The 21,186-nt window shown below is 54.2% G+C and overlaps 1 protein-coding gene across 5 annotated transcripts in view; it reads left to right on the top strand.

The window, feature by feature from the left end:
* Positions 1–19,446, top strand: part of SLC37A3 (solute carrier family 37 member 3) — a 61,827-nt gene extending 42,381 nt beyond the window's left edge. For all 5 annotated transcript variants that reach the window (XM_062183236.1, XM_062184610.1, XM_062184002.1 and 2 more), the window contains 7 exons: positions 1,933–2,111; positions 4,548–4,689; positions 6,559–6,660; positions 7,227–7,274; positions 8,833–8,984; positions 15,589–15,654; positions 18,236–19,446. In XM_062183236.1, coding sequence (XP_062039220.1) covers positions 1,933–2,111; positions 4,548–4,689; positions 6,559–6,660; positions 7,227–7,274; positions 8,833–8,984; positions 15,589–15,654; positions 18,236–18,328 — 782 coding nt within the window. In that variant the 3' untranslated portion in view covers positions 18,329–19,446. The remainder of the gene's footprint in view (positions 1–1,932; positions 2,112–4,547; positions 4,690–6,558; positions 6,661–7,226; positions 7,275–8,832; positions 8,985–15,588; positions 15,655–18,235) is intronic.
* Positions 19,447–21,186: the final 1,740 nt, after the last annotated feature.

The following is a 21,186-nucleotide window of genomic DNA, read 5'->3' as shown; positions in this document are numbered from 1 at the left end:
TGGACCCTGCCTCTGCACTTCCACACCTGTGGGCCCTGCCTCTGCACCTCCACACCTGTGGACCCTGCCTCTGCAGCTCCACACCTGTGGACCCTGCCTCTGCACCTCCACACCTGTGGACCCTGCCTCTGCAGCTCCACACCTGTGGACCCTGCCTCTGCACCTCCACACCTGTGGACCCTGCCTCTGCACCTCCACACCTGTGGACCCTGCCTCTGCACCTCCACACCTGTGGACCCTGCCTCTGCACCTCCACACCTGTGGACCCTGCCTCTGCACCTCCACACCTGTGGACCCTGCCGCTGCACCTCCACACCTGTGGACCCTGCCGCTGCACCTCCACACCTGTGGACCCTGCCGCTGCACCTCCACACCTGTGGACCCTGCCGCTGCTCCTCCACACCTGTGGACCCTGCCTCTGCACCTCCACACCTGTGGACCCTGCCTCTGCACCTCCACACCTGTGGACCCTGCCTCTGCACCTCCACACCTGTGGACCCTGCCTCTGCACCTCCACACCTGTGGACCCTGCCGCTGCACCTCCACACCTGTGGACCCTGCCTCTGCAGCTCCACACCTGTGGACCCTGCCGCTGCACCTCCACACCTGTGGACCCTGCCTCTGCAGCTCCACACCTGTGGACCCTGCCTCTGCAGCTCCACACCTGTGGACCCTGCCGCTGCACCTCCACACCTGTGGACCCTGCCTCTGCAGCTCCACACCTGTGGGCCCTGCCTCTGCACCTCCACACCTGTGGGCCCTGCCTCTGCACCTCCACACCTGTGGGCCCTGCCACTGCACCTCCACACCTGTGGACCCTGCCTCTGCAGCTCCACACCTGTGGACCCTGCCTCTGCACCTCCACACCTGTGGACCCTGCCGCTGCTCCTCCACACCTGTGGGCCCTGCCGCTGCACCTCCACACCTGTGGGCCCTGCCGCTGCACCTCCACACCTGTGGACCCTGCCGCTGCACCTCCACACCTGTGGACCCTGCCGCTGCACCTCCACACCTGTGGACCCTGCCGCTGCACCTCCACACCTGTGGACCCTGCCGCTGCTCCTCCACACCTGTGGACCCTGCCGCTGCTCCTCCACACCTGTGGACCCTGCCTCTGCACCTCCACACCTGTGGACCCTGCCTCTGCACCTCCACACCTGTGGACCCTGCCGCTGCACCTCCACACCTGTGGACCCTGCCGCTGCACCTCCACACCTGTGGACCCTGCCGCTGCACCTCCACACCTGTGGACCCTGCCTCTGCAGCTCCACACCTGTGGACCCTGCCTCTGCACCTCCACACCTGTGGACCCTGCCGCTGCTCCTCCACACCTGTGGGCCCTGCCTCTGCACCTCCACACCTGTGGGCCCTGCCGCTGCACCTCCACACCTGTGGACCCTGCCGCTGCACCTCCACACCTGTGGACCCTGCCTCTGCACCTCCACACCTGTGGACCCTGCCTCTGCAGCTCCACACCTGTGGGCCCTGCCTCTGCACCTCCACACCTGTGGACCCTGCCTCTGCACTTAACCAGCTGCAGTTGGAAAAGCCTAGAAAAATAAACCAGAGTAGTACTGAACATATACAGACTTGTTATTCCCAAACAAGACAATGTAGCGACCTCGCATAGAATGGGTGAGGTATTAGGTGTCGTAAGTAATCTGGAGACGACTTAGAGATGCCCGAGTTAGATGCAGGTGCTGCAGCATTTTACGGAAGGGACCTGAGCACCACGGACTTTGGTATCCCGTGGACATCGAGGGGCAGCTGTGTTATTAAGCAGGCTGTGTGACTGTGACACCCTGGTTGGACTTGACTCCTGAGCCGTGGTTGCCTCCCCTGTAAAACGGGACTGTCATGGTGTGTGGGAGCCCTTGGCACAGTGCCAGGCAGTGGGATGTTTGCTCTAGTGGTTGCTGTCTCTTGTTCTAGGTCTCCCAGGGATTGAGGCAGAAAAGAGTTTTGAAGAAGACTCACATAGGCCATTAATTAATGGTGCTGAAAATGAAGACGAATACGATCCTAATTACTCAATCCAAGAAGACGCTACTGTCCCCCAAGTCAGGGCGATAAGCTTTTGTCAGGCTTGTCGCCTTCCTGGGGTAATACCGGTAAGGCTTGGTCAGATCTGCCTACTGCCCCAGCGAGAGGCCTCAGCCCCGGGTGTTCCTCGGCCTGGGATGGGCTCCTTCGAGCAGTCAGCCGCTCTCGATACTTGATTTTAGGAATATTTGCTCAGAGGAGAGTGGGTCCTGTCTCCCAGCTGATCTGTCTGATGCAGAACTGGCAGGCTGTTCCTGAAGAGCCGGAGAATAAACGTTTTTGGCTCCGGGGGAGCTGTGCAGTCTTTCACTCAGCTCTTTAGAGCGCAGGAAGCCATGGACAATACGTGACGGAGCCATGGCTGGTTTTGACCCCTGAGCCCTGCTTTGGTCTAGCATGGGCTAGGAAGAGAAAACCGTCTTTTTTTTTTTTTTAAATTTAAGAGAGGGAGACAGAGACATACAGAGAAAAACCGATCTTATCTACTGGTTCGCTTCTGGGGCTGGGCCAAGCCAGGCCAGACTGAAGCTGGTAGCCAGGAACTCCATCCCACGTGAGTTTCAGAAGCCCAGTAACCTGGGCTGCCACCGGCTGCCTTCCGGGCGGTGCTTTAGCGGGAGGCTGGACCTGGGGCAGAGCTGGGTCTTGAGTGCAGGCGTGCCGTGAGGATATCCGGGCAGCGTGTTAGCCGCTGTGCCACATGCCCGCCCCAGTGGTGTTGAGCCTATGTATTTTGTGGCCTTTTGTGTTATTACAGAACTGACTAAGGACCAAGAACGGTTTTGAGTGGTTCATTAAATGTCTTATTAGCCGACATTCTGGTTGTCAGGAAACACTGTTTTTTTTCTCCACTCTTAAAAGGGGCCTGGACAGAACACTGCAGTGTCCTTGGTCCTACGTTCCAGGCCGCCCAGCAGACGTTCTAACGTCTAAGCTGAGTCCTGTGTCCTGCAGCTTTGCGGTCACGAGGCTTCGGGCGCTCCCGCGCTGCAGGGGAAGTGGAGGCCCAGGCTGCTTGCGGCTCACCCCTGACTTTTGTGAGGCCTGGGTGGGGCACCCGGCCCTCTGCACTGTTTGCCTCCTGTGGGACGGAGGCGACCCCGGCCCCCATGGGGTTCACAAGGGCGGGTTATGGTGTTGAGAGCAAGTCTTGTTTTTCCACTTTTTAGTGGTGCACTTTGGATTAAAAGCCACAGGCCACCTTATTTCTCACGTTCCAGCGCCCTCCCTCCTGTGTCCCCAAGCTAAGAGAACTAACATTTGAACAGATGCTGGAGTGTGAATTACAATGTATGCACTTCTGAACATTCTTGGAAAAATGAAAAAATTTGAAATTTTTTGCACCAAAGTCAACATCTTTTAATTTCACTTGCCGTGAAGTTTGTGAAATGCCTTGTGAGTGCAGTTTCCCACAATTCTTCCGTTCGGATGCTGTGATGGAGGGAAATGCAAGTTCCTTAAGGCCTCCCCTTGTGCAAGGGTCGTCACCTGCTGGCAGTGGGTTCCTTTCTGGGACGGACGCAGATCTGGTGACTAAATATGGAACTCTTGCTGTTCCTTTGTACTTCATGAGCTGCTGTTCTCGGCCATGGCACGGGTGTAAAGGAAATCTACTTAACTTCATTCCTTTGTCTTTGTAGCAGCCTGTCTGGAAAATGCACTCACCATTGGGATTTGACTCTCTGGGGGGTGGAAGCAGTTTTAGAACAAGTGATACCTAGGGAATAAGTGGCAGCTCCGGGAAAAAGAATATACTAGCCAGACAGCCTTTGAAGTCAGCCCCTCGTCCCTCCTCCTCTTCCCTTTGATGCTAAATGTCAGGATTTCCTGGTAATAACGTGTTGAATATAGGAGTCTTCGCCCCACAACCATCCGAAGGCAGCTGCAGCTTTTGCCTCCCTCAAAGGAGAGCCAGCCGCAGGTCGATGACAGCGTGTTCCTTTACGTTTGGCTCATCAGAGATGTTTGTTCTCTTCTTTCCACTGGATGTGGGACTGGGTTGGGCTTTGGGTTAACTCCAGTGTGAAAGCAGTTTTAACACTGAGGCTATTTTTAGACCCTGAAACGATGGTTGAGTCACCTTGCTCTCCAACTTCCTCAGTGTTAATTTACAGGAAGTAGGATAACCTTTAACCTCTGCAGTAAGCACTGCATGTTTGCCTGTGGTTAGCGCCAGTTAGTTGCACGGGTACCATTTATCTTCTAGTCAAGAAATACGAGCCTGTGTCCTGCCTTTAGGTCCCAAACACTGGTTTGCTTCTGCTGGGAGAACAGCCCAAGGGGTGGTCATGAAACAGCCGTGCGCAGGTTCTAGTTCAAAGCCTGCTGCACCTGGGAAGCTGCTGGGATAAAGGGAAGAGGGAGGGCAGGTGCCGTCGGGCAAATGGGGATTTGTGAAGGTGTTCACTGCGAGAGCCGGGTGCTGCTCATGCCCAGCCCCTTTACCGTCGTGTTGAAAGCTGAGGTCGTGCTGTGTGCCTGACACTCGACTGTTTTCCTTCTAGTATTCCCTGGCCTACGCCTGCCTCAAGTTGGTGAATTACTCCTTCTTCTTCTGGTTGCCCTTTTATCTGAGCAACAACTTTGGCTGGAAGGAGGCCGAAGCGGACCAGCTGTCCATTTGGTACGACGTGGGAGGAATCGTAGGTACGCGTCTCTCCCTGTAGCAGAGTTAGTTCGCTAGACGTCTCACCAGGCTATGAAGCCTGGCTTCAGTTAGCAACCATTTTCCCTAAAGTGCCCTACCAGGAAATAGCCCGACTCTTAAAAAAAAGGTGAAAAGAGGTCCCTGGAGAGGAAGACCCAGCCGGGCAGCGCTGTGGTCACAGAGGTCTTCTCAGTGCTTTGTCTCGGGACACACACGGGACCTTCCCTAGACGTCCACTGCCATCTCCCTGCAGCTGGCTGTGTCAGATTGGAGTTACGAGGCCAGTGTGTTCCTGTTCTGCCTCCCGCCTCCCCGTCTCCCCGTCTCCCCAGCCAAATAAGGAAAAGAACACCCAGGGTGTCAGTAGCAGTAACAGCTGGGGTTAATTTTTGTGTTATGCAACTGCTTCCTTATAAAAAACAGATTTTAATAGTGACTTTGTGCTATAACCAGAAATATGAGCAAGGCACTAAGAAAGACGGGCACACACAATGCCTGCTACCTTTCTGTTGACATAGGATTGTGGTGAGCACATCAAAGCTCGTGACGCATTCCTTGGTGATGTCCGGCTGCCGTGTGTGCACTTGGTTGCCCTGGTTCTTAGACCCAGAGTCCAGAGCACAATGGCCTCCTTCGGACCTGTCCTTGCCTCTGTGTCCCCCGAGGTTGGAACTTCATAGGTGCCCGTTGTCTGATGGAGATGTGCCACATGCCCCCTAGCCCCTAGAGCTCAGAGCGGCCCTGTGTCCAGTGTGACAGTGGTGCTCGCAGCAGCCACATCACCTCTTTCATTTTTAAATATGTATTTATTTATTTGAAAGGCAGAGTGACAGAGAGAAGACACACACAAACCTGTCTGCTGGTTCACTCCTCAATGGCTGCAACTCCCAGGTCTGGGCCAGGCTAAAGCCAGGAGCCCAGAACTCCGTCAGGTCTCCCACGTGGGTGGAAGGGGCCCCACTACGTGAGCCGTCCTCTGCTGCCTTCCCAGAGGCATTAGAGGGAGCTGGACAGGGAGCGGAGCAGCTGGGACTGGAAGGAGCGTTCCCATACGGGATGCCGGCACCGCGGGCAGCTGCTTACCTGTACCACAGCGCGGGCCCCACATCACCTGTGTTCACATTCTGGCCTGCCTGTCAGTTCTTACCGAACCATAACTGCTGATTTATTCTCAGTGAACATTTACCGGCCACTGTTAGCAGCCTGTGAGACACAGTCCTTATTCATCATTTGAGTTCAAATGCAGAAACATCGGGAAAAGCATTCACAACGTGTTTTTGTAGGGGAAACAGGGATAATAGATGCTTTTGATTTTTCCTTGTTTCTTATTTTGATGTCTGATTAGTGGTGTTCTGTGCCTGTCATCCATCATGGTGATTTAACAGTCAGTTCATCAGGGGCGACACTTTGGCACAGTGTGTTAAGCCATGGCCTGAGTGCTAACATCCCATATGGGTTCAAGCCCCGGATGCTCCAGTTCCGATCCAGCTCCCTGCTAATGGCCTGGGAAAAGCAGCAGAGGATGGTCCAGTGCCTGGGCCTCTGCACCCATGTGAAAAGCCTGGAAGAAACTCCTGCTCCTGGCTTCAGCCTGGCTCAGCCTTGGCTGTTGCAGCCATTTGGGGGGTGAACCAGTGGATGGAAGACCTCTCTCTTCTCTCTTTCTCTCTTCTCTCTGTAACTCTGCCTTTCAAAGTAAAGAATTAAATCTTTAAACAAACAAAACGAAACATTTCATCTTCGTAAAGTAAATTGTGGTAGAAACTTCTGGAGAGTCAGCCATTTTTTGGCTAGACCTAAGGGTAGAAGGGAGGGGTGGGGGCCCTGCTCAGCTGACGCTGATGGAGCCGTGCTGCTTGTTCTTGAAGGTGGGACTCTGCAAGGCTTCATCTCTGACATACTGCAGAAGAGAGCCCCCGTTTTAGCTCTGAGCCTGCTCCTGGCCATCGGGTCCCTCGTGGGGTACAGTCGTGAGTATCCCTTTGCAGCCACTGTCTTCCTGAGCTCCTGGGAGCAAGCATTCGTCTGGAGTCAGCGGTGCGGGAGCCCCGGGGGCAGCTTCAGGCTGCTGTGCCACCCTGGCGCTGTCCTGGGGATGCCTGGGAGCGCCGTCGTCACATGGCTTTATTTGTGTGGGGAGGACATTGGCATCTCTTGTGCTTTGCTCACTTGTTTAAAAGCTTGCTTGGGAGTGTACGTGCTTTGTTTGGGGGGTGGCCCCCGAGGGACAGCATTGTAGCCAATAAAACAATAAACGGGGAGGCGAGTTCAGGAGCGGGAAGGTGCTCACTAGCTTGGTATGTGTCCCTTCAGAAGCGGCGGCCACGGGGAGAGGGGTTCTCCAGCTTGCAGACGTCTTCATTAGCCTGAGCCTGAGCGCCAGTGAGAGGCAGACGCTGCTGGCGAAGGCCGGAAGGCTGGTGTCAGCTGGTAGTCCCTGGGAGCGGCGTGTGCCGTCCCGGAGACTCGGCTGCTCGTGTTTGGTGGGGACCTGTGAAGCCATCTCCAGTCACCACGCCTGTCTGTTTCCTCACAGGTTCTCCAAACAATAAGTCCATCAACGCGCTTCTCATGACCGTCACAGGTACGGCAGGGGCTGTGCTGCTCTGTCTCTTTCTCTGGAAATTCAAAGGAAAACGGAACTTTCACCCTCGGCTTGAGGAGTGCTAGGACCTTAGTGACAGAGAACCCCACGGTGAGGGAAAGGTGCCTCTTTTTCTAGGCTGTCACCCCGTTCTGCGACCACCCCAGCCCTGCAGTGGCAGGAGCATCCTTGTCATCAGATTTGTAAACTTTCCCGTGGCTGCCCCAGCTGCTGGAGTTACTTAGGGATGTGCGTTAGGAGGGTACCGCCTGAGGAACCCATTTACCTGCCCCCCCCCTTTTTTTTTAAGATTTTATTTATTTATTTGAGAGGTAGAGTTATAGACAGAGAGAGGGAGAGACAGAGAGAAAGGTCTTCCATCCTCTGGTTCACTCCCCAGATGGCCACAACGGCCGGAGCTGGGCCGATCCGAAGCCAGGAGCTTCTTCCAGTTCTTACGGGTCTCCCACGTGAGTACAGGGGCCCAAATGCTTAAGCCATCTTCCACTACTTTGCCAACCCAGAGCAGAGAGCTGGATCGAAAAAGGAGCAGCTGGGACCCGGCCCGGTGGCCATATGGGATGCTGGCGCCGCAGACGGAGGCGTAGACTACGACGCCACGGTGTGGGCCCCTTCCCCGCTTTCAGAATGTCTGGTGTGGCTGGCTTTCCCTCCGTGCTGGGGCTGGTCTGCATTTCCTCACTTGAGCACTTAGCAGCAGGTTGCAGGATTACTTTTCAAAAGATGTATTTTTAAGTTTTCTTGCATTTTACTTTTTTTTTTTTTTTAAGATTTATTTATTTGAAAGATGGAGTGACAGAGAATGAGGGAAAGACAAAGAACAAGGTCTTCCATCTGCTGGTTCACTCCCTAAATGCTCACAGTGTCTGGGGCTGGACCAGGCCGAAGCCAGGAGCCTGGCACTGCGTCTGGGTCTCCCCTGTGGGTGGCCAAGTGCTTGACTCGCCGCGCACTGCCTTCCTGGACACGTTAGCAGGAGTGTAGGTTGGAAGTGGAGCAGCCCGATCTTGAACTGGCACTCTGGGGTGTGGCTCCCCATGCTGTAGCCTGACCTGCGGGCCTTGTGGCAACAGCTGCCCTCAATGACTGAGGCCCCTGGAGTGATGGCGACAGTGTGGCCAGGTTGTTGGGGGCCAGCCCATGTGAGAACAGTGGCACAATCACTGTGGACCTGTACTGTCCAGCTCTTTCCTCCCTCTCTCTGTTTCAGTATGGTCGGTGCTTGTCTGATGTAGCTCCACTGTGGTAGAATTTGATGAGCTAGTGCGATTATTATTAATGAATGCAAACAGCACATGATTAAAAAGGCTGTGTGTTTAAGCTTTAGATCTTTGGGTTTGATAAAATATACTGAGCGTCACATAAGTGAAGGAGGGGCTTCAGAGATGTGGGTGCTGCCGGACTGAGATGAAGCCATCTGGAGTTTCTGTCCCCCTCCCCGTTTCTCTCCAACGTATTAATTAAAATATTGGGGTGCTGTTTTCACTTACCCAGCAGAATGTGGTGTTGATTAGAGTCTGTTCTGTTCTGACTGCAGGGTTTTTTATTGGCGGCCCCTCTAACATGATCAGCTCGGCCATTTCTGCGGATCTGGGCCGCCAGGAGCTGATCCAAGGCAGCAGCGAGGCCTTGGCGACCGTCACGGGGATCGTGGATGGCACTGGGAGCGTGGGAGCTGCCGTGGGCCAGGTGAGACGCCGGGAGAGGGGCTGGGCTTTGAGCGCCGTCTTCCTTCAAAGGCTGAAGAATTCGCTTGTGCCTGCTCAGCCGCAGTAGGTGGCACTCTGACGCTGTGCAATGTGTTCTGGAAGCCGTCTGGGTTTCGTCTCCTCTGAGGTTCAGCTGCTGTGACCTAATATGGAAGGGCCCTCTACCTTTCTTAGTTCCGTCTTTGCACTTACGGATTCTTCCTGTTTGCAAATAAGCCAAGACCTCGCACGACGCATCCTTGTGTGGTGCCCGGCTGAACGTGGCCCTCCGAGGGCGGTGTGAGACACCTATCCCCACCTGCGCGCAGACCCACCTTTTTGCTCGGCTAGACACGTGTATGTACACACGCCTTTGACGTGTGTCGCCACCAGATGTGGCCATGGGCTCTGCAGCTGCCCAGAGTCACTGTCTCGTTTTCCTGCGTGTCCAGAAATCTGTTTTGGGTGTCATTCATATGAGTCTGGCTTCATCAGAGTAGCTGGGGTTCTCATTAATGTGTGGAGCACCAAGCTCCTTGGCAGCACTTGTTGAGTTAGAGCCTGGGCGTCTCTGTCTGCAGCAGGCCTTTCTGGTGTTTTCTTCTGCACTCCAACTGGACCTTTGAGATCCTCTGACCCAGGGTTGGCCTAGTCTGCGTACTCGGAACTTTTCACAGTGACCTTTGTCGCTTAAACTCAGACCTTCTCAGCTGGCTTCTCTCTCCTGGGGCAGTCGTGGGTCCCGCTTCCAGGAGGTGCTGCATAGTCGTGGAGTTTTGTAGAACTGTGGATCTGAGATTCATCTGCATGGCTGAGACAGCTGAACTTCTTTCTTTCTTTCTTTTTTTTTTTTTTTTTACAGGCAGAGTGGACAGTGAGAGAGAGAGAGAGAGACAGAGAGAAAGGTCTGCCTTTTGCCGTTGGTTCACCCTCCAATGGCCGCCGCGGCCGGTGCACTGTAGCTGGTGCACCGCGCTAATCTGAAGGCAGGAGCCAGGTGCTTCTCCTGGTCTCCCATGGGGTGCAGGGCCCAAGCACTTGGGCCATCCTCCACTGCACTCCCGGGCCAGAGCAGAGAGCTGGCCTGGAAGAGGGGCAACCGGGATAGAATCCGGCGCCCCGACCGGGACTAGAACCCGGTGTGCTGGCGCCGCAAGGCGGAGGATTAGCCTGTTGAGCCACGGTGCTGGCCGGCTGAACTTCTGATAGTAGATGAGCTGTTTACTGGGAAGGAGAATTCAGGCAGGACCCAGGAATGCCCCTTTGGTGGGCGGGTGGCTGGGGGAATGGGGTGGCATCTGGAAGACGTTGATAAGTTCACTGGCGCAGAGGTCAGGAGAAGGAGCTCCAAGTTCTGACATCAAGGAGGCCGGTGCCCTTGAAGGCTGCTGTTTGACTTGCTCAGTGTGGGCGGCTGCTGTGGCTAATGAGAGGGTAGAGTAAACCGTCCTGATGCTGTCACCACCTGTCACACGGTGTGTACTTCCTTGTTGGTGCCCGTCTTTGCCGTGGTGATGTAAGCTATGTGAGAATGGCATTTTGTGCCTGTTGCCCTAGTGCCTACAATGGCACCTGGCACACAGTGGACACTCACGTATTTGTTGAATGATAGAAGAATGAGTGATTGCTGTGCTTGATATGCTTGGCATATTTGGTTATATGACTAAGGTGCAAAAATTAAAAATACTTAAATACTTTTTTTATTTTATATATATATATATATTTTTTTATTTTGATTTTTGACAGGCAGAGTGGACAGTGAGAGAGACACAGAGAGAAAGGTCTTCCTTTTGCCGTTGGTTCACCCTCCAATGGCCGCCGCGGTAGCGCGCTGCGGCCGGCGCACCGCGCTGTTCCGATGGCAGGAGCTAGGTGCTTCTCCTGGTCTCCCATGGGGTGCAGGGCCCAAGCACTTGGGCCATCCTCCACTGCACTCCCTGGCCACAGCAGAGAGCTGGCCTGGAAGAGGGGCAACCGGGACAGGATCGGTGCCCCGACCGGGACTAGAACCCGGTGTGCCGGCGCCGCAAGGCGGAGGATTAGCCTGTTGAGCCACGGCGCCGGCCATTATTTTATATTTTTTTTGACAGGCAGAGTTAGACAATGAGAGAGAGAGACAGAGAGAGAAAAGTCTTCCTTTTCCATTGGTTCACCCCCTAAATGGCTGCCACGGCCGGCGGGCTGCGCCGATTCGAAGCCAGGAGCCAGGTGCTTCTCCTGGTCTCCCATGCGGGTGCAGGGCCCAAGCACCTGGGCCATCCTCCACTGCCCTCCCGGGCCACAGCAGAGAGCTGGACTGGAAGAGGAGCAACCGGGATAGAACCCAGGACCCCGACCGGGGCTAGAACGCAGTATGCTGGCGCCGCAGGCGGAGGATTAGCCTATTGAGCCACGGCGCCGGCCTTAAATACTTAGAGTAGGACAATTTCATACTTGATCTGCTCTCGAGGGGAATTGAAAAAATTCTCTTGGTCACTGGATCAGATGTCTTCATGTCTGGGGAAAGGATGCTTGTAGTGAGCATCCCTTCCTTCCTTCCTACTGTCCTTCCTACCATCCTTCCTTCCGTCCTTCCTTCTGTCCTTCCTTCCGTCCTACCTTCCATCCTTCCTACCGTCCTTCCTACCGTCCTTCCTACCGTCCTTCCTACCGTCCTTCCTACCGTCCTTCCTTCCGTCCTTCCTTCCGTCCTTCCTACCGTCCTTCCTTCCGTCCTTCCTTCCGTCCTTCCTTCCGTCCTTCCTACCGTCCTTCCTTCCGTCCTTCCTTCCGTCCTTCCTACCGTCCTTCCTTCCGTCCTTCCTTCCGTCCTTCCTTCCATCCTTCCTACCGTCCTTCCTTCCGTCCTTCCTTCCGTCCTACCTTCCATCCTTCCTACCGTCCTTCCTTCCGTCCTTCCTACCGTCCTTCCTACCGTCCTTCCTTCCGTCCTTCCTACCGTCCTTCCTTCCGTCCTTCCTACCGTCCTTCCTTCCGTCCTTCCTTCCGTCCTTCCTTCCGTCCTTCCTACCGTCCTTCCTTCCGTCCTTCCTACCGTCCTTCCTACCGTCCTTCCTTCCTCTTGAAAGGCAGAGTTACAGAGAGGCAGAGAGAGAGAGAGAGGCAGAGATCTTCCATCTGCTGGTTCACTCCCCAGATGGCCGCAATGGCCAAAGCTGGGTTCATCCGAAACCAAGAGCCAGGAGCTTCTTCCAGGTCTCCCACATGGGTGCAGGGGCCCAAGGACTTGGGCCATCTTCTACTGCTTTCCCAGGCCATAGCAGAGAGCTGGATTGGAAGTGGAGTGGCCAGGACTCAAACCGGTGTCCATATGGGATGCCGGCCCTGCAGGAGGTGGCTTTACCTGCTATGCCACAGCACCGGCCTCTGAGCATCCTTTTGTTATGTAAACCATATATTTTAACTTATCCTTCCCTTCTGGTATTTTCTTTATTAATTAAATGGCTACATTATAATTGGCATTTTAGGGAATTCAGTTTTATTTAAAATGTCTCACCTGCCAATATTCAGATCCCCGTGAACTTGGCTCAGCCGTAGACTGCCCTTCGTGGTTGGGTAGCATATCAAGAGTAAATCGTTTTCCGCTTTCTCATTCCTCCTCCATGTTGTGTTTGGAAGATTTCACCTTGCGCTGGGGATGAAATCCCAAACTCCGTGACTTCAGATCAAAGCTCTTAACAGCTTTGTCCTCAGCTGCTCCCCTAACTCAGTACCAGCTGTGTGGCCCCCACCTCCCCTTACTTCCCAGGAGAGAAGTCGGCCTTCCTTCCTGCGGTTGCCGCAGCGGCTGGTGTACACAGCCGGTTCAGCGCTTGCCACGCGGGTCACCTGTGCGGCCTTGCCCGCGGTCCTGGTTCCAGCCTGTGTCCCTGAGGACCGGGTCTGCTTCCTTCACCCTGTGCTCAGTGATGAGCGTGGTTTTATTTAACTCCTACCAGTGCTCAGTAAGATAAATGGCAGTATCTACCCGGGAAAAATGAGGACAAATATTCACTTTTAAACCTGAACAAGAATGTTCATAGATGCATTTTTTAAAAAGATTTATTTGGAAGGCAGAGATACATGGAGAGAAGGAGAGAGAGGTCTTCCATCTGCTGGTTCACTCCCCAAATGGCTGCAACAGCTGGGGCTGGGCCATGCTGAAGCCAGGAGCCAGGAGCCAGGAGCCAGGAGCCAGGAGCTGCATCTGGGTCTTCTACATGAGTGCAGGGGCCCAAGTACTTGGGCCAACTCCTGCTGCTTTCCCATATGGGATGCCAGCAGAGACTTAACCTTCTGTGCCACAGCACCAGCCCCTATAGATGCATTTTTAAAAAATGTTTTATTTACTTGAAAGGCAGAGTGAATTATATAGAGAGGAAGAGATCTTACATCCCACTGGCTCATTTTCCAAATGTCCGTAACATCTGGGGCTGGGCCAGGTCGCAACCTGGAGCCTGGGCCTCCATCTGGGCCTCCTGTATGGATGGGAGGAACCCAAGTATCTGGGCCAACTTCCACTGCTTTCCCAAGGCCACATTAGCAGGAAGCTGGACGTGGAACAGCTGGGACTCCAACCGTTGCTTCCACATGGGATGCTGGCATGGCAGGCAGCGGCTTAACCAGCTGGGCCTCAAATGCTGTCCACGGTGCGTTTTTCAAAACAGCTAAAAAATAGGCACCACCAGTATCCATCAACGAATGGCTGGGTGAATGTTGTGTCGCCGTCCAGTGGACCATTACTGAACAATTAAGAGGGGTGCTACGTCATGGATGAAGCTCAAAACACGCAGAATGGAAGAAGCCGGTCACAGCAGAGCAGAGTGTTTGTGATCTCATTCCTAGGAGATGTGTGGACGAGGCAAACCTGTGAGGAAAGAAACTGGGTTAGTAGCTGCCCAGGGCTCGTGGAGCTAACTGCTGCAGAGTTTCTTTTGGGGGTGATGCTGATGTGAGATGAGCTTACGGAGTGTCTGCACAGCCTTCGAGCTGCACACTTTCAATGGGTGGATTTTATTTTATGCATGTTATTAGCAATAAAACTGCTTAAGGAAACATTGAGTGGCAGTCAGAGTTGGGGGGCCGCTGGGCTTCTGTTAATAGGAGGGGAGACATTTGGTTTTGTTTGTTTTGCATGATGCAATCTAAACTAAATCACTCGATTATTCTTTATTTTTTCCAGCTTTTGAATTTCAGTCGTAAAGTGATCAAGAACTTAGGTTATCCTTTCATATCTAAGGCCAATTGATTCTATTGACAAGGGTGCCAAGACCATTCCCTGGGGGAAAATCTATTTAACAAACAGTACTGGGAGAACTGTGTATCCATCTACAAAGGTGGAACCTTACTTTACATCACACACACAACACTGACTCACAGTAGGCCCGAGGCCTAACTTTGAGAGCTAAAACTATGAACCTCTCGGAAGAAAGTGTAGGGACGACACTGGCACACAGATGGCCAGCAGCACCTGAGAAGACTCTCAGTACTGGCAGTCATTAGGAAAATGAAAACCCGGAACACTGGAGGTAGGACTTCACTCCTTCTGGGGTGGCTGGAGTTCAACAACAGAAAGAGAGGGAATGACGAGTACGGTGAGGGTGTGAGGGCCAGGAGCCTGCGTTGCTGGTGGCGCTGGAAGATGGTGCAGCTGCCGCGGGGCACATCGGTGCTTCCTCCAAAAAGGTTACCCCACCGTGTGTCCCGGCAGCACCTCGCCAGGTGCATCCCCACCTCCAGCAGGTGTTTGCTCGTGTCATTGCGGCGTTGTCCGTGGACACAGCCTGTGGTGTGCGACTCTGCGCCAGGACGCGCATCACAGCTGTGATCCGCGCTGTGACGTGGGTGGCTGGATGCACCGTGACGTCACTGTCAAGGGAAGCGAGCCAGTCACTACAGGACAAGCACGGTGTGATCCCACCTACGTGAACTGTCCAGATGGGTGGATCAATAGAGCCAGAAAGCGTATTGGAGGGAGAGGGATGGGAGGGAGGGACTGCTAGCAGCCACAGCGTTTCTGTTTGGGGGATGAAGCGGTTTTTGAAGTGGAGAGTGACGATGAGTGTGCAACACTGTAAGTGCAGTTGGCGCGGCTGGCCTGCTCTTTACAACGGCAGCTCCAATGTTAGACACATTTTCCCGTAATACCAGAAAATGGGCTGAATGCTGGTAGATCCTTTTCAGTAACTGAGGGTAAAGTAAGAGATGCGCTGTGGGATTCCTAGTGCAGCAATGCTGTGTGCAGGAGCAGAATTGCAGGGTGAGGGGCACACCTAGGAGACACGCCAGTTTGGAGGGCGTCGGTACCCTAACTGTGCCTTTCCCTGGAGGGAGGATGCGTGAGGATGGCCTGGGAGCATGCGTGTCTGGAAATATAAAAATGAATAAAAATGGGCCTTCTGACCTCGGAGCTTCTGTCACGCACTTTTGTGTTTGGACTCTGCAGCTTGTAAGACGAGGCCATTGACAGGGTTTGAATGGGAACAGCTACGGGGCAGAGCTTTGAACCGCGAGACGCTGCGCAGGCCCAGCTCGGTTCTGAAGCAGCCACGTTCAGTCTGCCCGGTAGCCGTGTCGTTCTGAGATTCATAGAGCATTCTATGGTAACGCCTTTTTCTCCCTTTTAGTATTTAGTGTCTTTGATCCAGGACAACCTGGGATGGATGTGGGTTTTCTACTTTTTCATTCTTATGGTAAGTTTGTGTTTTCCATTTTTTCAAACTAGTCCTTTTTGGTACTAACTTAGTTCAGTGCATTTACTTCAGTCACTTCTTAAAATGAGCAGAGTTGCCGATTGCTTTTAGAGCCTTCTGTGAGAAGTAAGACTTCGCTAGTCGATCAGCCGCGTTGCTTTCTCGGGCAGGCGAAGAGCCCCCGTGTGCCCTTGACCTGGTTCTGATGCGCGTTGCTGTTCATAATTCCAGAGAAGCAGCAGCTTGCTTAGAGGACCCCCAGCCGCTGCTCTGTGCTCTTCAGGGTGCTGTCTTACTAGGGGATTCCTAGGGAAGTTTCCGTGTAGGCTTAGCAACGTGCAGTTCATAAAAGAAGCACCGCTGGGCGTGTGGGTAAAGCCCTGGCCTGCAGTGCCGGCATCCCATGTGGGTGCTGGTTCTAGCCCCAGCTGCTCCACTTCCAATCCAGCTCCCTGCTGTGGCCTGGGAAAGCAGTAGAAGATGGCCTAGGTACTTTGGATCGGCGCACCTCCAGCTGTTGCAGCCAACTGGGGAGTGAAGCATCGGATGGAAGACCTCTCTCTCTCTCTCTCTCTGTGTGTAACTCTTTCAAATAAAATAAATAAATCTTTAAAAAAAAAAAAAAAGATATCACAGTGCATTACAAATATGTCTAGTCTACAGCCATACCACCCTGAACGCACCCGATCTCGTCTGATCTCGGAAGCTGGTTAGTACTTGGATGGGAGACAAATATGTCTAAAAAAATGTTACTCTGGGAATTGGACTCAGCACATTTAAAAGTAAATAAATCAATAAAAGATTTATTTGAAAGGCAGAATTACAGAGAGAGAGGGAGAGACAGAGAGAATCTTCCACCTGCTAGTTCACTCCCCAGATGGCCACAATGGTCGGAGCTGTGCTGATCCGAAGCCAGGAGCCAGGAGCTTCCTCTGGGTCTCCCATGTGGGTGCAGGGGCCCAAGGACTTGGGCCATCTTCTACTGCTTTCCCAGGCCACAGCAGAGAGCTGGATTGGAAGTGGAGCAGCCGGGTCTTGAGCCAGCGCCCATATGGGATGCCGGCGCTTCAGGCCAGGGCGTTAACCCACTGCACCACAGCGCCAGCCCCTCAGATAAGTCTTTTATAAAGAAGGCATTGCTGGGGCCAGCACTGTGGTGTAGTGGTAAAGCCACTGTCTGCAGTGCTGGCATCCCATGTGGGCACTGGTTTGAGACCTGGCTGCTCCACTTCCCATCCAGCTCTCTGCTGTGGCCTGGGAAGGCAGTAGAAGATGGCCTAGGTACTTTGGCTCCTCTGCCCGTGTGGGAGACCTGGAGGAAGCTCCCGGCTTTGGATTGGCCCAGCTCTGGCTGTTGTGGCCATCTGGGGAGTGAACCGGCGGATGGAAGATACTTCCACCCCCTTTCTAACTCTGCCTTTCAAATGAGTAAATAAATCTTAAATTTTTTTTTTAAAAAAGCACTGCTGTCTATACTGGACCCTGCAGTGTGTAGCTCCTCCAAGGATGATATATTCCCGAGGAAATGCTTGTTATGCCTTAGATGTTCTTGGCTGGGATTTTGTACTTCCCGGGAAGTAGTCAACACAGAATCAGGGCCTTGTGTTTTGAAAGAGTGGCTTTAAAATGTTTTATCCTTGTCGCCTTATTGGTGGGTGGTGGTCAAGGCAGGTGTCCTGGAGGGAGTCAGGTGAGGCCTGCTCCCCAGGGCTGCGTGCAGTGTGCTGGCCACAGCCTCCGCGTTGGAGGCAGCCCCGATCGCTGCACGTCCGGCCGGTTGTCCAGGGAGCCCCGGGACGGTCAGCTCCAGGCACGCTCTGGGCCTCTCTGCTACATGCCTTCTGACTTCTAAAGTCGGGCCGTGTGACTGTTCATGTTGGACACCCATGCAGAGAAGAGGGGAATGTCTTCTGATTAGTTTGTTGGTGTGATGGTAGTGCTAATTCCAGTAGAAAACTGGATCTGTTGTGAGAAACACTGCTTTTAATCTGAGCTTTAGGATCAGTTTTCTGTTCACCTGTGTCAAATCATTGAACTGTTTGCTTCAGGTTTTTTTTTTTTTTTTTTTTTTTTTTAAGATTTAATTATTTGAGAGGCAGAGTTACACAGAGAGAGAGAGGGAGCAAAGAGAGAGAGAGAGAGGTCTTCCATCTGCTGGTTCACTCCTGAAATAGCCACAGTGGCTGGGGCTGGGCCAGGCTGAAGCCAGGAGTGCATCCAGGTCTCCCATGTGAGTGGCAGGGGCCCAAGTGCTTGGGCCACCGTTAGCTGCTTTCCCAGGCCGTTAGGATTGGAAGTGGAGCAGCCGGAACTCAGACCAGTGCTCATAAGGGATGCCAGTGCCGCAGGTGGCAGCTTAACCTGCTGTGCCACGCCCCAGCCCCCAGGTCTTCCTTTGTGACATGAATGTGATGTGACATGAAGTGTTTTGTGACATCAGCTGTGACTTTCAAGATCATTTTTGTTGGTTGAGGATTAAGTTATCCTTGTGTGACGTCAGAGTGGGTGCGATTGTTGAAGCCCTGGTGCTGTCGCGGGAGTGGGTGTGCGGCCGCACTCTCAGTGGCTTCTCTCTCCACAGACGAGCTGCACCGTTGTGTTCATCTCCCCGCTGATCGTGAGGGAAGTAGCCTCTCTCGTGCAGAGGAGACAAGCGCACATGTTGAGTGAGTGACTGGGGCCACCAGGGCCAAGGAGCCGCGGAGACACTGAGGACCGAGGGGCTGTCTGGGCGCGGCGCAGTGGCCGCGGACCCTGCCTTCGCCAGCACTGCCAGCCCATGGAATCGGAGCCTCCTGCAGGCGGGCTGCTGGGCCACAGGAGGCCTTGGTGACGATCCTCGATGTTGTTTCGTGAGGGCACTCAGTGGCCTGTGAACCTGCCAGTGTCTTGCCAGGATTATCCCTGGAACCTCAGCTGCAGGCCGCGGACTTGGGCCCGAGTTCTCCAGCCCCGAGCCTCGAGGGAGCAGGAGGCAGAGCCGTGCGTGGCTCGTCCTGATGGGGAGAAAGGATCTTGCGTGCGCAGAGTGGCCACTCCTGATGAAGCGCTCAAGCCGCGGCCCGCGGTGAGCCTGCCGTGGACCAGAGCCCCCTTGTCGGCTGTGATGGGGACGCTCGCACTGCCTGGGTAACAGCCCCCAGGTGTCAGCTCTCGGCGCAGAACTGGCTCCACACGGCCCTCGGCTCCTCCTCTTCTGCCTCCGTTCAGCACGAGCTCTGGTTCCTGAAGCGAGGACCACGGGCGGCAGTTCCTGTGCCCGTGCGTCCCGGGGCGGGCTCCCCGCACGGCGCTCAGCCCCGCGGACCCTGCAGGCGCCAGGCCCTCAGGGAAGCTCGTGAGCTCCGTCCTGTTACAGAGCGCTGAGCCGGGTCACAGCCTGGGTCCTGAAGGAACCTCAGAGAAGCAGCAGCGAGAAGAGCCCAAGGTGTTCGCCTGGGGGCGCCGGCTGTGGCGCTGTGCGCGGGCCGTCTGCGCCCGGGCAGCTGCAGAGGCCGGGTCTTCGAGGCTGGGGGTCCTGGATGTGTGTTTTCAATTATGAAAGTGAACCAGAAGGAAAACGTGCAATTTCAAGGGCTGTCTCAGTCTGCGTTGGTCCGGGAGTGTTGTTCAGCCTCTCTATACTCTGACAGGTGGCCTGCGACGGCCTGGATGCTATTGAATCATGCAGACTCCAGTCACTATTGATTATTTACTGACGAAAGGGAAGATACGAAACACAGAGGGAAATAAACCGACTTTTATAACAGGTCTGTCTGTTGGGTTCTTTAAGTCCGTGCCTTGGGTCTCCTGACGCTGGCGTGGGGCCCACCGCCTACCAGGCTGGGTAGCTCCCCACCCTTGCTACCGGGAGCTGCGTTTCTGTCGTGGTGTGTGCATCGAGCCTTTTCCTTGGAGAAGGACACACTCGGTTTGGATGAATTGTCCGGACGTAGTTTAAGAACACTGGGTGAACTCTGTGTTTTATTGAACCTCTTGCTGACGTTTGGCTCGGAGAGTTTCCTGTGCCCACACCATCAGTCACGTCCAGGGCCACATCTTTGGGTCTTGACGCCCACCAGTGGCTGTTTTTGTTTGTTTAAGGATTTATTTATTTTTATTTGAAAGGTAGAATAACAGGAGAGAGGTCTTCCATCTGCTGGTTCACTCCCCAAGTGCCTGCAACACCTGGGACTGGGCCAGGCTGAAGCCAGGATGGAGTTCCATCTGCTCCCTCTCAGGCTCATCAACAGGGAGCCGGATCAGAAGCAGGGCAACCGGGACTTGAACCAGTGCTCCGATGGCACGCCAGTGTTGTAAGCTGGCTTAACCCGCCACGCCGCAACACCCACTGCCGCTTAACCTTGGGTGAACGAGAGACCCCCTGAGCTCTCCAGGGGCTGAGGGCCCCCAAGCTGTATCTGAAGGGAAATTAGAAATACTATAAATGTGCAGCATTGCACAAATGTTATAGTCCCCTGAGGATAGATTTCCTTATTCTAGTTCTGCAGTCTACAAAAATTAAACACCTGAGAGTTAACTTCTTTTTTTTTTCTCTTGTAGAAAAGAGCAGAGTAAAGGTTAATTTGAAAAGTATCTTCTGTTAATTTAAAAGAAACTTTAAAAAATTATTTATTTGAAGGCCGGCGCCGTGGCTCACTAGGCTGATCTCAGCTACTCCCTGTGTCTCTGTCAGTGTCTCTCCCTCTCGCTCAGTCACTCTGCCTTTGGAATAATTAAACCTTTAAAAAAATGCAGCCCCATTCGCTGCTCTGTGCTCTGTGTTTGTCCCACTGCAGTGTCTGTGGCGTCAGCAGGTGGTTCCGGTTGCACTCAGCAGGTGCGTCGCCCAGGCTCACGTAGCCTAGTGAGTGACAGAACCAGGCCAGCATCAGCACCCAGGTCTTTTGGCTGGACTCCAGTGTTTCTCCTGTGATGCCAGTGGCCGCCTCCTTTCTGACTCTTATCCCAGGTTCACGTCCAAGGCACACGAAGCTCAAGAGCCAAGGCCTGGAGGCTAAGCAGAAGCGTCGGGCACGGTGAGTGTGTGTGACACCTCCCTGTGGCCCCTGCACCTGCTGCTGTGCCCGGCCCTGCAGGGCTGGCTGGGCCACACTGGCGGCGGCCTGGCCCAGGATCCACCTGTCTGCACCCCAGTTCTGCTCCCTGTGTGCTGCTTTAAGGAGCAGCTCTGAGGAGACCCCCAGCACCCCGTAAGCTTTTGCGTTGTCGTTTGGTGTGACGGTTCGCTCTGCCACGTTCGCCAGGCCTGGCTCTCTGCCGGGGCCCCTGCTCGGTGACCCTGCTTCTGGTCAGCGTCTCGTTCACTTGGCGTGAGCGTCTCGCTTCTAAAACGCCGGCAGCTCCTCCTCTCGCCTGTCCCTCTGTTAGACAAAAAGCAGAATTGTTTGAAGCTGTTTTCAACCCTGTTAATCCCCGTGACTTAGAGACAAGCAGGTAAGGGCCCCCGGCTGGCAGGGATGTGTGGACTTCGTGGGCTACTTGTGTCTGGGTGAGGACTGCAAGGGCCTTCGCCTGTGTCGCGGCGGCTTC

The sequence above is a fragment of the Lepus europaeus genome, chromosome 1 (assembly GCF_033115175.1).
Source record: "Lepus europaeus isolate LE1 chromosome 1, mLepTim1.pri, whole genome shotgun sequence".
NCBI classification, from domain to species: Eukaryota; Metazoa; Chordata; class Mammalia; order Lagomorpha; family Leporidae; genus Lepus; species Lepus europaeus.
Note: the sequence above shows the minus strand (reverse complement) of the source record. Positions and strands in the feature narration are given on the sequence as shown.